This window comes from Nerophis ophidion, linkage group LG08 (assembly GCF_033978795.1).
Source record: "Nerophis ophidion isolate RoL-2023_Sa linkage group LG08, RoL_Noph_v1.0, whole genome shotgun sequence".
Taxonomy (NCBI): domain Eukaryota; kingdom Metazoa; phylum Chordata; class Actinopteri; order Syngnathiformes; family Syngnathidae; genus Nerophis; species Nerophis ophidion.
This window is the reverse complement of record NC_084618.1, coordinates 54,094,672-54,109,710: the sequence shown is the minus strand read 5'-3', so window position 1 is coordinate 54,109,710 and position 15,039 is coordinate 54,094,672. Positions and strand designations below refer to the sequence as shown.

The following is a 15,039-nucleotide window of genomic DNA, read 5'->3' as shown; positions in this document are numbered from 1 at the left end:
TATTTTGGAGGGCAGTATCCGCCGTATATACCATCGTATCAGTGTTAATAGAACCCCGTTGTAGCTGGGACGCATTGTCTTTAATCTCCTTTCTAATGACTTCAATTTTCTTACTAAAGAATTGCATAAAGTCATCAGCTGAGTGGGTTGAGCTACTGGAAGGGGTCCCTTGTTGGGTTAGCGATGCTACCGTACTAAACAAAAATTTAGGATCGTTTTTATTACGGTGGATGAGATTTGAGTAATATTTAGCTTTAGCTAAGGTAAGCATGCGTTTATAAGTTATTAAACCATCACTCCATGCTTGATGGTGCACCTCAAGTTTAGTCGTGCGCCATTTGCGTTCCAGCTTTCTACATAATAATTTCTGAGCTCTAGTTTCTTCTGTAAACCACGGGGTGCGCTTTTTTGGAGCCTTTTTTAACTTTAGCGGTGCTATGTTATCAATGGTTTCCCGCAGGGCGTCGTTAAAGTTGTTAGTGAGGTTATCAATAGAGCCCACATACTTTGGGAATGGTGCCATTACAGAGGGCAGTAGGTCAGCAAGAGTTGTCGTTGTGGCTGTATTAATGTATTATTATTATTATTAGTTTGACGAACATGCGTCTGAACCTCGAATTTTATAAGGTAATGATCGGACAATACTTTAGTATACGGGAGTATCGTAACTTTGGAGACGGTGATACCCCTGACAAGCACTAGGTCTATTGTATTACCGTTGCGATGCGTGGGTTCATTTATTATTTGTGTGAGACCACAGCTATCAATTACAGTCTGGAGCGCTACGCACGGTGGGTCCGATGGGGTATTCATATGGATATTAAAGTCCCCCATTATGATTATATTATATATATATATATATATATATATATATATATATATATATATATATATATATATATATATATATATATATATATATATATATATATATACACATATATATGTATGTATGTATGCTGCTGTGTTGGATCCGCTTTGGACTGGACTCTCGCGACTGTGTTGGATCCATTGTGGATTGAACTTTCACAGTATCATGTTAGACCCGCTCGACATCCATTGCTTTCCTCTCTGTAAGGTTCTCATAGTCATCATTGTCACCGACGTCCCACTGGGTCATTATTGTCACCGATGTCCCACTGGGTGTGAGTTTTCCTTGCCCTTATGTGGGCCTACCGAGGATGTCGTGGTGGTTTGTGCAGCCCTTTGAGACACTAGTGATTTAGGGCTATATAAGTAAACATTGATTGATTGATTGATATATACAGTTGTGGTCAAAAGTTTACATACACTTGTAAAAAACATAATTTCATGGCTGTCTTGAGTTTCTAATAATTTGTACAACTCTTATTTTTTTTGTGATAGAATGATTGGAGCACATACTGGTGTGTCCCAAAAAAACATTCATGAAGTATGGTTCTTTTATGAATTTAATATGGGTCTACTGAAAATGTGACCAAATCTGCTGGGTCAAAAGTACACATAATAGCATTACAAGAAGTGAATATATATATATATATATGTATATATATATATATATATATATATATATATATATATATATATATATATATATATATATATATATCTACAACCGTGTCCATATGAATTGGGAAATTGTGTTAGATGTAAATATAAACGGAATACAATGATTTGCAAATCCTTTTCAACCCATATTCAATTGAATGCACTACAAAGACAAGATATTTGATGTTCAAACTCAAACTTTATTTTTTTTTGGTAAATAATTAACTTAGAATTTCATGGCTGCAACACGTGCCAAAGTAGTTGGGAAAGGGCATGTTCACCATTGTGGTACATCACCTTTTCTTTTAACAACACTCAATAAACGTTTGGGAACTGAGGAAACTAATTGTTGAAGCTTTGAAAGTGGAATTCTTTCCCACATACATATATATGTATGTGTATGTGTATGTGTATGTATATGTACATATGTATCTATCTTTGTATGTGTATGTATATGTACATATTTATCTATCTATGTATGTGTATGTATATATGTGTATATATATATATGTGTGTGTAATTATGTATATGTATATATATATATGTGTATATCTACAACCGTGTCCATATGAATTGGGAAATTGTGTTAGATGTAAATATAAATGGAATACAATGATTTGCAAATCCTTTTCAACCCATATTCAATTGAATGCACTACAAAGACAAGATATTTGATGTTCAAACTCAAACTTTATTTTTTTTTTGCAAATAATTAACTTAGAATTTCATGGCTGCAACACGTGCCAAAGTAGTTGGGAAAGGGCATGTTCACCATTGTGGTACATCACCTTTTCTTTTAACAACACTCAATAAACGTTTGGGAACTGAGGAAACTAATTGTTGAAGCTTTGAAAGTGGAATTCTTTCCCATTCTTGTTTTATGTAGAACTTCAGTCGTTCAACAGTCCAGGGTCTCCGCTGTTGTATTTTACGCTTCATAATGCGCCACACATTTTTGATGGGAGACAGGTCTGGACTGCAGGCGGGCCAGGAAAGTACCCGCACGTGCTGAATTTGGCTTGGCATTGTCTTGCTGAAATAAGCAGGGGCGTCCATGAAAAAGACAGTGCTTAGATGGCACAGCATATGCTGTTCCAAAACCTGTATGTACCTTTCAGCATTAATGGTTCCTTCACAGATGTGTAATTTACCCATGCCTTGGGCACTAATGCACCCGCATACCATCACAAATGCTGGATTTTCAAATATGTGTCAATAACACTCTGGATGGTTCGCTCCCCCTTTGATCCGAATGACACGATGTGGAATATTTCCAAAAACAATTTGAAATCTGGACTCGTCAGACCACAGAACACTTTTCCACTTTGCATCAGTCCATCTTAGATGATCTCGGGCCCAGAGAAGTCGGCGGGACTTCTGGATGTTGTTGATAAATGGCTTTCGCTTTGCATAGTAGAGCTTTAACTTGCACTAACAGATGTAGCGACGAACTGTTTTTAGTGACAGTGGTTTTCTGAAGTGCTCCTGAGCCCATGTGGTGATATCCTTTAGAGATTGATGTCGGGTTTTGATACAGTGCCGTCTGAGGGATCGAAGGTCATGGTCATTCAATATTAGTTTCTGGCCATGCCGCTTACGTTGAGTGATTTTTCCAGATTCTCTGAACCTTTTGGTGATATTATGGACTGTAGATGTTGAAATCCCTAAATTTCTTGCAATTGCACTTTGAGAAACGTTGTTCTTAAACTTTTAGACTATTTGCTCACGCAGTTGTGGACAAAGGGGTGTACCTCGCCCCATCCTTTCTTGTGAAAGACTGAGCTTTTTTGGGAAGCGGTTTTTATACCCAATCATGGCACCCACCTGTTCCCAATTAGCCTGCACACCGGTGGGATGTTCCTAATAAGTGTTTGATGAGCATTCCTCAGCTATATCAGTATTTATTGCCACCTTTCCAAACTTCTTTTTCACATGTTGCTGGCATCAAATTATAAAGTTAATGATTATTTGAAAAAAAAAGTTTATCAGTTTGAACATCAAATATGTTGTCTTTGTAGCATATTCAACTGAATATGGGTTGAAAATAATTTTCAAATAATTGTATTCCGTTTATATTTACATCTAACACAATTTCCCAACTCATATGGAAACGGGGTTTGTACATATATGTATATATATGTATATATACTGCGTGGCGCAGTGGTAGAGTGGCCGTGCGCAACCCGAGGGTCCCTGGTTCAATCCCCACCTTGTACCAACCTCGCCACGTGCGTTGTGTCCTTGAGCAAGACACTCCACCCTTGCTCCTGATAGGTGCTGCTTAGCACCTTGCATGGCAGCTCCCTCCATCAGTGTGTGAATGTGTGTGTGAATGGGTAAATGGAGAAGTAGTGTCAAAGCGCTTTGAGTACCTTGAAGGTAGAAAAGCGCTATACAAGTACATCCCATTTATCATATATATATTTATATATATATATATATATATTTATATATATATATATATATATATATATATATATATATATACATATATATATATATATATATATATATATATATATATATATATATATATATATAAGGGCTGCGAATATTTGGGTGTCCCACGATTCGATTCAATATTGATTCTTGGGGTCGCGACTCGATAATATATTGATTTTTTCGATTCAACGCGATTCTCGATTCAAAAACGATATTTTTTCGATTCAAAATGATTCTGTATTCATTCAATACATAGGATTTCAGCAGGATCTACCCCAGTCTGCTGACATGCTAGCAGAGTAGTAGATTTAAAAAAAAAAAACTTTCATAATTATTAAGGATAATGTTTTATCAACTGATTGCAATAATGTAAATTTGTTTGAACTATTAAACAAACCAAAAATATGACTTATTTTATATTTGTGAAAACATTGTACACAGTGTGTTGTCAAGCTTATGAGATGCGATGCAAGTGTAAGCCACTGTGACACTTCTTCTTTTTTACATTTTTTTTTATAAATGTCTAATGATAATGTAAATGAGGGATTTTTAATCACTGCTATGCTGAAATTATAACTAATATTAATACTGTTGTTGACAATATTCATTTTTGTTTCACTACTTTTGGTTTGTTCTGTGTTGTTTGTGTCTTCTCAATTGCTCTGTTTATTGCAGTTCTGAGTGTTGCTGGGTCAGGTTTGGTTTTGGAATTGGATTGCATTCTTATGGTATTGCTGTGTAGTGGTTTGTTAGATTGATAAAAAAAAAAAAAAACGATTTAAAAAAAAAAAAGAGAATCGATTCTGAATCGCACAACGTATTCGATTCGTACTCGAATCGATTTTTACCCACACCCCTAATATATGTACATATATATATATATATATATATATATATATATATATATATATATATATATATATATATATATATATATATATATATATATATATATATATATATATATATATATTTATGTATGTGTGTATGTATATATATATATATATATATATATGTATATATGTATGTTGTCCGGGGGGCATCCTGACCAGATGCCCGAACCACCTAAGCGGCTTTACTCTGAGCTCCTCCTGAATGACAGAGCTTCTCACCCTATTTATAAAGGACATGAGAAAACTCATTTTGGTCGCTTGTACCTGTGATCTTGCCCTTTCGGTCATAAACCAAAGCTCCTGACCACAGGTGAAGATGGAAACGTAGATTGAACGGTACATTGAGAGCTTTGCCTTCCGGCTCAGCTGCTTCTTCATCACAGCAGATCAATACAGGGTCCGCATCACTGCAGACGCCGCATTGATTTCAAATATTATATACATTAGAAAAAAAATGTTGTCAGGCTATTTATTAACACACAAGTGCCGAAAATTGGTACCGTTAAGTACTGGTATCGGTTCCCGTGTGCTGGAAGTTAGTACCGTTGGTTGAAATGTGAAAACTACCCCGTCTTTAACTACAGCTGCTATCTAACATCATCCATTTGAAAAGCTGTACCAGAACATTGGACGTTTCCAAAGATACACATGTACCCTTTTGGTTGGCTTTATCTGATGTAATTCAGCACCCTAGTTTTTTAAAGATTTTCCCAAACTTTTATTGGAGCTTGATGGAGCCTTTGGACATGTTAAACCTCTAATGTTCTTTGCTCCTTGAGCATGTCTTTCCGTCACTCCCTTCAAACCTTTGGTCTTTCCGTGTGTCAGCAAGGCGTGTTCCTGTCAAAACCCAAAAGTTAATTTTCTTCGGTGGTGTTGAAAATCCAATCAAACCCACATTTCCTCTGTGAAGACGGAGCTCCCATTACTTCTTCTTCGCGGGGGGAACCCTATTAGTTGATGTTTATGAGCTTAGAAACAACGCTTTAGGCGCTGCCATGATGACTTAAGCCTGTAAGCGGGCTGAAGTATTACACGGAAACAATGAGCTCAGTCTGAGGGAAGTCTGCGTAGAAGAGGCAGTGGGGATTGAGGGGGCATCCATCATCTTAATAGAAATGACAGGAGGGCGAAAAAATATGTGTGTGAGTGCACTGCTGACTTACATTGCATATTGTACGTACATGAAAAAGAGGATTTACACATCTCTGAGTGGATGTGTGCTGGCTTGTGTTAGACTCATCGAGTTTGGTATGTGATAGTGGCGTGGCGCAGTTGGAAGAGTGGCCGTGCCAGCAACCGGAGGGTTCCTGGTTCAATCCTCACCTTCTACCGACCTCGTCACGTCCTTTGTGTCCTGGAGCAAGACACTTCACTCTTGCTCCTGATAGGTCGTGGTTAGGGCCTTGCATGGCAGCTCCCACCATCAGTGTGGGAATGTGTGGGTGAATGGGTGAATGTGGAAATAGTGTCAAAGCACTTTGAGTACCTTGAAGGTAGAAAAGCGCTATACAAGTATAACTCATTTTCCATTTAATTGGGATCTGAGGCCTTTGAGAGGCTGGTACTTAAGGGAATTACACAGACCTGATCCCTCTGTGCATCTTAAATCACAGAAAATTTTAAGCCACTGCAGGCATCACAGCACAGTAGCACCGGTGTTTATGCTCTGTTTCCTTTAAATATGTGGCATGTCATCATATTTGTGCATCTTTTTTTAATGCACCGTTTTCTCTCTCTCTTTCTGTCTCTCTCTCTCGCAGTTCTGTCAGTAGTGCAGTTGAGTGAGGAACACACACTTGTCCCTCAGAGTAAGTGCATGGGTGACATTGAGGAATTGGCAGCCTGCTATGAACGTAAGCTCATAGAGGTGAGTGCATTCCTTCGTTATACATTATGCTGCAGCACAAGGTAGAGCGGGTGTCTCACAATATTGAGTACACCCCTCAAATGTCAGCCAATTGTATTACAGTATAGCAAGAGGTACTACGATATAGATTCAACAAGCATTGAGATTAGAGTAACCAGTATGTAGATTGTATAGTTGCATAGATTTATTGTCCACAGTAAATTACTAAACATTCAACACTTATTTTGTAAATAAACACAGTTGGTCTTTGGTTTTCCAACTTTTGCGTTACAAACACACTCCATTAGTCAGGAAAAAAAAACAATTTGTCGGTAAACACGGTTTAAGAACGAGTTACGCATTGGGTCTGATCTACTAAAGGTCTCTGTGGTTTAAAACAGGGATTCTTTTCCGTTTTGACCTCGGGGCCAAACTTTTCAACTACAGAAATAACACAGAATTAGTAGTCATACTCTTGATTTTAATTGCATTTAATACAAATTAAATCGAAATCCACAGTTTATAACTTAGTCAAATGATATGAAACAACGTGTTAATCTTAAGTATATTTAAACCTTAGGCTTGGGTCAGGCTAATTAGAAAATTAAGTACTAAACAAAAATACTTAATAAGAATGGGCTTATAAGTAACTGACGGATAATAAATTGACATACACCGTTGTTGTGGTTGCAGAATAAATTAACTGAATTATTAATACATATGTTTCTTAACTAAACCGTCAATAAGATTAAAGTGCAAATGAAAATACAGCTTCACCACTATAATCGTTATTTTTGCACTTCTCTATGACTTTAGCGCCAGTCTTCTCTTCCTTTGTTTGGTATCCTCATTACTGCCAGAAGTGGTGGGAAAGTATATTACAACTGAGTATCACTGCAGCCCATACGGACCACAACTGAGAAACAAATATTTTTTGGCGGACCTCTGGGGTGGCGCTTGCGGACCAACAATGGGCCCCTGCCCTATGGTTAAGAAACATTAGTTTAAAACGTGCAAACTTGATAGCCCACACTAGGGTTGTACGATATACCGGTATTAGCATAGTACCGCAATATTAATTAATTTTATTTGGTAATATACCGCCTCTGAAAAGTACAAGCCCGCCAGTCGGCAGTGTTTTAGCTACTTCTAAATCACTAATCCTCGCCTTCTTGGCGACAAATAAAATATGTTTCTTACAAGTATCATCCCTGCAGGGCGAGGAATAGCTAAACATGTTTCACTACACACCGTAGCTCACCGGCATCAAAATGTAAACCAACACCATTGGTGGATCTACACCTAACATTCACTGTAACGATACCAAAGCACAGGAGTGTATCTAGTCGATATTAGTATAATTATATCGATATTTTTTGGCATCATAACGTCTTCTTTTTTTTCAGTTTTATTTATATAACATTTATATACTTAGGAAATATGTCTCTGGACACATGAGGACTTTGAATATGACCAATGTATGATCCTGTAATGACTTGGTATGGGATTGATACCACAATTTGTGGTATCGTCCAAAACTAATGTAAAGTATCAAACAACAAAGAATAAGAGATTATTACATTTTAACAAAAGTGTAGATAGAACATATTAAAAGAGAAAGTAAGCATATATTAACATTAAATGAACAAGTAGATTAATATTTAATTTTCTACCACATGTCCTTAATAATGTTGACTAAATAATAGAATGGAAAATGACACAATATGTTACTGCATACGTCAGCAGCTAAATTATGAGTCTCTGTTTGCTTACTTACTAATAAAAGACAAGTTGTCTTGTACATTCACTTTTTTTTTTAAGGACAAACTTGCAATATGATACATATGTTTAATGTACCGTAATATTTTTTTGTTAAAATAAGGGCAATAATGCAATTTTTTTGGTTCCCTTTATTTAGAAATGTACCAAAACGTATCAAAATAATTTTGGTATGGGTACTAAAATAGTGGTATCGGGACAACACTGGCGCACATCAAGTCTTTTGGGCCCCGGTACGCCATTCCTACTCACCCCCCAACTTCGACAAGTGTGTGTGTGAGTGTTTGCGTGTTTGTGTGTGTGTGTGTGTGTGTGTGTGTTTGTGTGTGTGTGTGTGTGTGTGCGTGCGTGCTAGCGGCCCCACAGAGACAAAGACAGTGGATGACTGACAGGAGGGTTCACTTTCAAGAGGTTTCTTTCGTTCCGCTACAGATAGCTCGAAATTTTATGCGCACGTTTTGATTTAACTTTCCGAAATGTCAGATATGGTTAAAGAACAAGTAATTACTTTTTGGGGGTGACTCAGATCACCGCCTGGATTCAGGATGTTTTTACTATTGTAAGATAGAGCCTGGTGTAGGCCTGTTAATTCTTGAATTTAATGATTTTATTACTTGTGTGTATGTTATATACTGTTTTAATGTGTTCTGTGCGCAGTGTGTGGCTTAGGTGGTAATTTAGTTATAAGGTCCGACTTACATCACAGTATAAGAACAGAACTCGTTTGTAACCCTAGGACCGCCGGTATCTGGGAACAGACAAGTACCAAGATGAATGTCTCTCCTGAAGTCAAGCATGGTAGTTGTAGTGTCATGGTCCGGGGCTCAGTACTGTATGTACTGTGAAGAGCATTATTTCCTGGAACTGGGCTACATGGCCATTTTCCAACAAAATAAGGAGTCCAAACAAATCTCCCGAGAGGACAAGTGCCTTGCTGACAAGGCTGAAAGTGAAGGTGGCCAAGTATGTCTCCAGACCTGAACTCAATTAGCTCTGGTGAATTCCATGCCCAAGAGGATTTCAGGTTCAGTTCGAGATAACAATGGTGCTCACACTAAATATTGACCGTTTGGACACCATTTGTACATGCTCACTGTGAGGTGTACTCACTTTGTTCGGTATTTACACAATATTGACTGTATGTTGAATACATTTCAAATAACAGTAAATCTTTACTGACTTTCCAAGATGTACACTGACTATTCCAACTTATAGTATATCCAGGCCTCATGAATCTCAAATAAAAACATACTTGTTTAAATATACTTTTAACAAACAATTGCCGTATTTTTGGATGTGAAGTTTTTTTTTTAAACTGTTTTCATATGTTTTTACTTGCTTTTAACATATTTGTCCTGTAAAACACTTTGTGCACCATTATGTTATAGGGCTTCACGGTGGGAGAGGGGTTAGTGCGTCTGCCTCACAATACGAAGGTCCTGCAGTCCTGGGTTCAATCCCCGGCTCGGGATCTTTCTGTGTGGAGTTTGCATGTTCTCCCCGTGAATGCGTGGGTTCCCTTCGGGTACTCCGGCTTCCTCCCACTTCCAAAGACATGCACCTGGGGATAGGTTGATTGCCAACACTAAATTGGCCCTAGTGTGTGAATGTGAGTGGGAATGTTGTCTGTCTATCTGTGTTGGCCCTGCGATGAGGTGGCGACTTGGGGTGTACCCCGCTTTCCACCCGATTGTAGCTGAGATAGGCACCAGCGCCCCCCGCGAACCCAAAGGGAATAAGCGAAAAATGGATGGGATGGTTGTTATGTTATAAGGTGCTATACAAATAAACTTTGATTGATTGATTGACGTAAAAAATATTGTCTCTTCAAAAGATATAAGAAATGGTTGCTGAAATGTAAGGGGGGGTTCTCACTTTGGTGACATGTCAGTGAAGATAAAATTTGAGAATTTGGTGCTGAAAAAAGTATGTATGCTAGTGACTTCACAATGCATGCTTTTTACAAGATAGCAATTTACAGAATGTGTTTTGCTTTGACATTAAGCTTCACTCTTTTACTCTGTTGCTCAAATTTAGTCATAATACAGTTATTTTCAAACAAGCATAATCCGTATACCGTATTTCCTTGAATTGCCGCCGGGCATATTGTATGCGCCTGCATTGAATTACTGCCGGGTCAAACTCGCTTTGCAAAATAATTTGCGTATGCTTAGTATTACCTCCGGGTCAAACTCGTGACGTCACGCGTGACACTTCTCCTGTCATAATTTTCAAAATGGAGGAGGCTGATTTTACATTTAATAATTTGAAATCGCATAAAGGGAAGAAGATTAAGAGCTATTCAGTAGGATTTAAGGTCCAAGCTATTGAATACCGGTATGCTAAAAAGAACAGTAAGCAGCTATGTTTTATTAATATACCTGTGGAGCCGACGGTCCGACAGACAGGCAGGGCATGCTAGCTGTAGCCCTCCCCAAGATGGCGGCGAGTGAGCGGAAAGGAGGAGCGAAAGAGCGACCTGGACTGAGGTTTTATTTAAAAATAAACAGAGTCAAACTGCTCAAGCCATGTCCTTTCTTGGTGGTCCTGGGAACCCGCAAGACAACGGCTTGAGACCGTCACAATACCGTAGCTGCGTCTGTTAAATATGAGTCATTAAATGACTCCCGCCTGGTGGTAGAGGGCGCTAGTGATCCTTCTTGTGACTATCCGGCTGCAGAAGAAGTGAAATGAGTGACCTTTATTGTGGGTGCTCGACGGACCTTTTAGGATGTAACACTCCTATGCTGGCTATGTAAACAACCGGGCTGAAATAAAGCATGTTCCAGTCCTAAATACCCAGTGTATTATTTATACAATAACTAACACTTCATGTTGGCAGCGGTGGGATAAAGAGATCACCCACGGAGCAGAACGGGAGGGGGAGTTGACCGAGGATGATTCTGTCGCCCGCACCCGAGCTAACTGATAGCAGCAGTCTGATAGCAGGATTTTCCATCATGGCACGAGGTAATAAAGGAAGATCTCCATCGAGACAGAGAGACTTTTAAAACTGAAGAAAGATAAGGAATACTTCTATAAACAAGTTATCGATGCTTTTGCTCAAGAAGGAGCTGGCATGGATTTAATTTATAAGTAAAGGTAAGACCATTTTTCATTTATTTTTTATTTAGCCTTTATTTAACCAGGTAAAATTCCATTGAGATCAAAGATCTCTTTTCCAAAGGAGACTTGGCCAAGAGGGCAGCAGCAAGGTTACATTAAAAACAGTAAACAACACATAAAACATCACATTTAAAAACATTAACTCTTGCTCATATGACACGTGCATACAGACAAGGTAGACTGCAATCCTTTCACAGAAGCTTTAAACTCATTTAATGTAACAAAGGTTTTAAGTTGAATATTCGATTGTAGGTGATTCCAAGCCTGCGGTGCTGAAAATAATAACCATAATACGTTTTTTTTAATTAAATGTGCTTTTCATGATGGTATCTTTACATCACACTCAAATTTTTACTGCATGCCTTTGGTAAGCGCAGGAGTGAGAAGAGGTTTTAAAATTAATAGCGCATGCTTACTTTTACTGCATGCCTTTGGTAAGCGCAGGTGTGAGAAGAGGTTTTAAATTACTTAGCGCCCCGGTGGCAATTCAAGGAAATACGGTAGCTCATTTGTTGAGGGTTTCAATGAATCCATTACTTGTGGGTGGAAGCACTGGAGTAATATAGTTAGCAGTGTATTTATTCAAACTAGTTTATTGGGTATAATGTTACCATTTGCAAGGGTAATTACAATTACTGTGAGATTGCCCAATGACATGCCAGCTCTATTGAGATCGACAGAATCGCATAGGAATTATAGTGTTGGTATTTTCATATTTAAATTTTAAGAGTTTTGTCACAATATATATACACACAGCCGCGTTTTTAAACATTATTTTTCGTGTCAAAATATCACCTTTGCGGGTTTTTTTTAGGAAATACTGTGTGTAAGGACATGAGTCGAATGAGGAGTGTCAAAAGATGGAGCTATTTGTTTTCTTCTCAGCGCAACAACACACAACTCCGGAAATGTGTCAAGGTGAAAACCTTCTAACAATAACAGTTCTGAGGGTTAATTACCGTATGTAAACCCACAAAATTATCAAAAACATATGATCCAAACAATATCTGTTGGACGCCGGCCTCTGCCGCAGTTATTCGCTGTTTTATCTTGCTTAAACGCTGCAGCGATTTGCAGGACAGGAAAATGATCGGGGGCGCCAAAACAAGCGTAGATAGCATCATCTAGCTAGTTTACGCCTTGTCACCTGCGTTCACTCTACGAGCCACAATCTTGACAGCTTTCTACTTTGCTGCTAATAATATTTGGATGATTACAATCCGAACACTGTTAGTTGCGAGCCAGTTGTAGTTCTATAGCAGTGGTTCTCAACCTTTTTTCAGTGATGTACCCCCTGTGAACATTTTTTCAATTCAAGTACCCCCTAATTAGAGCAAAGCATTTTTGGTTGAAAAAAAGAGATAAAGAAGTAAAGTACAGCACTATGTCATCTATTTCTGATATATAAAATTATATAACAGTACAAAATATTGCTCATTTGTAGTGGTCTTTCTTGAACTATTTGGAAAAAAAAGATAGAAAAATAACTAAAAACTTGTTGAAAAATAAACAAGTGATTCAATTATAAATAAAGATTTCGACATAGAAGTAATCATCAACTTAAAGTGCCCTCTTTGGGGATTGTAATAGAGATCCATCTGGATTCATGAACTTAATTCTAAACATTTCTTCACTAAAAAAGAAATCTTTAACATCAATATTTATGGAACATGTCCACAAAAAATCTTGCTGTCAACACTGAATATTGCATTGTTGCATTTCTTTTCACAGTTTATGAACTTACATTCATATTTTGTTGAAGTATTATTCAATAAATATATTTATAAAGGATTTTTGAATTGTTGCTATTTTTGGAATATTTTTTAAAAATCTCACGTACCCCTTGGCATACCTTCAAGTACCCCCAGGGGTACGTGTACCCCCATTTGAGAACCACTGTTCTAGAGCATTTATTAGTAACCAACAAGGAGGGATATTTTTCATGTGATGGATGTAAATAGAGGTCACAACATTGGAACCATATCACCCAAGGGTGCGTGGATATAGGGTAGAGTTGTCAAACAAAACACGTTTTCTGAGTCTTTTGCATGCATGTTGTTGAAATTCTACATTACAATTTAAATTATAATAATGTTAGTAAATTATCTGATGAAATAAACATTCTGTGGTACATTACATAGGACGGGTAAGTGTCCAAAATGTTGGTTGATGTGAAGAAATCCAAAGGTGAAATACAGTGCACACATGCACTCTATCGCAAAAAATGTAGTCTTGATTTTCAAAATTTTCTTTCGGGGCTTACGAGGTAAAAATGTTCCTCTTTATTTTGTAAATTTTTTTCTTTTTTTTTCCTAAAAGGCTGCTCTTACTGTATGCCTGTATTAGTATACTTGCTTGGCCACCAATCACAACTTGTCTCTCACCAGGCTTAGTAACAAAAAGTTGGCTGCCAAGTAGTAATACTCTCATATGAATTACGTTTTTGTCTATAGACCTAATATAAGAAATATATATTTTGAAGATTGGGAAGTCTTCCAACTGCTTTCCTTTATTCCTAAGTAGATCATTTACCGATGATGGGATTTTCAGCAGTACCTGTCAATATTTTTTGAACATGAGCCAGCAATCTTGTGGAACATGTGACCGACTTTTGAAAATGCCCTTTTCAAGCTTGTTGTTTCCTACTGACGCCTGCTAGAACGAGCTACTTAGTGTAGGTAACACTGTATTTTTCCTCTTTCCTGTGAGAATCTTGCGTCTGACTGAAACATTAAGGAGTGGGACTATTCAGGACAAGCTGCTGTGTGCTCAAACAACCACCAGATACCATCTGTGAACAGATAATACCTGTATCATTTCTCTCTCTTTCGGACTTATCCGGTCTTATCAGGTCGGTAGAGCATTCTTCACGCATTCTTAACTCCAGCTTAAAGGGGAACTGCACTTTTTTGGGGAATTTTGCCCATCATTCACAATCCTTATGTAAAACGAGTTACACATTTTTCCTTTTTTTTTTATGCATTCTAACTAGTAAATACATGCGATGTCATCCTTTTATCTTTAAGGTGCGATGAATTATTTATAATCTAAAATAAACTTTCACGAGTTCCGAGGCGAGACAGCAACTAACCATCTCATGATGTCAATATAGCCACACAAGCTAATTCGGGCCCTGTGATCACCATCCATCCATCCATCTTTTTCCACTTATTTGAGGTCGGGTCGCGGGGGCAGCAGCCTAAGCAGGGAAGCCCAGACTTCCCTCTCCCCAGCCACTTCGTCCAGCTCCTCCCGGGGGATCCCGAGGCGTCCCCAAGCCAGCCGGGAGACATAGTGTTCCCAACATGTCCATGGTCTTCCCCGTGGCCTCCTACCGGTTGGACATGCCCTAAACACCTCCTGATTGAGACCTTCGGGTGGCATCTGACCAGATGCCCGAACCACCTCATCTGGCTCCTCTCG

At 38.1% G+C, this 15,039-nt stretch overlaps 1 protein-coding gene across 3 annotated transcripts in view; it reads left to right on the top strand.

The window, feature by feature from the left end:
- The window catches only part of snx29 (sorting nexin 29), a 350,232-nt gene that overhangs the window by 167,615 nt on the left and 167,578 nt on the right, over positions 1-15,039 (top strand). For all 3 annotated transcript variants that reach the window (XM_061908913.1, XM_061908914.1, XM_061908915.1), the window contains exon 15: positions 6,626-6,732. In XM_061908913.1, the coding sequence (XP_061764897.1) occupies positions 6,626-6,732 (107 nt within the window). The remainder of the gene's footprint in view (positions 1-6,625; positions 6,733-15,039) is intronic.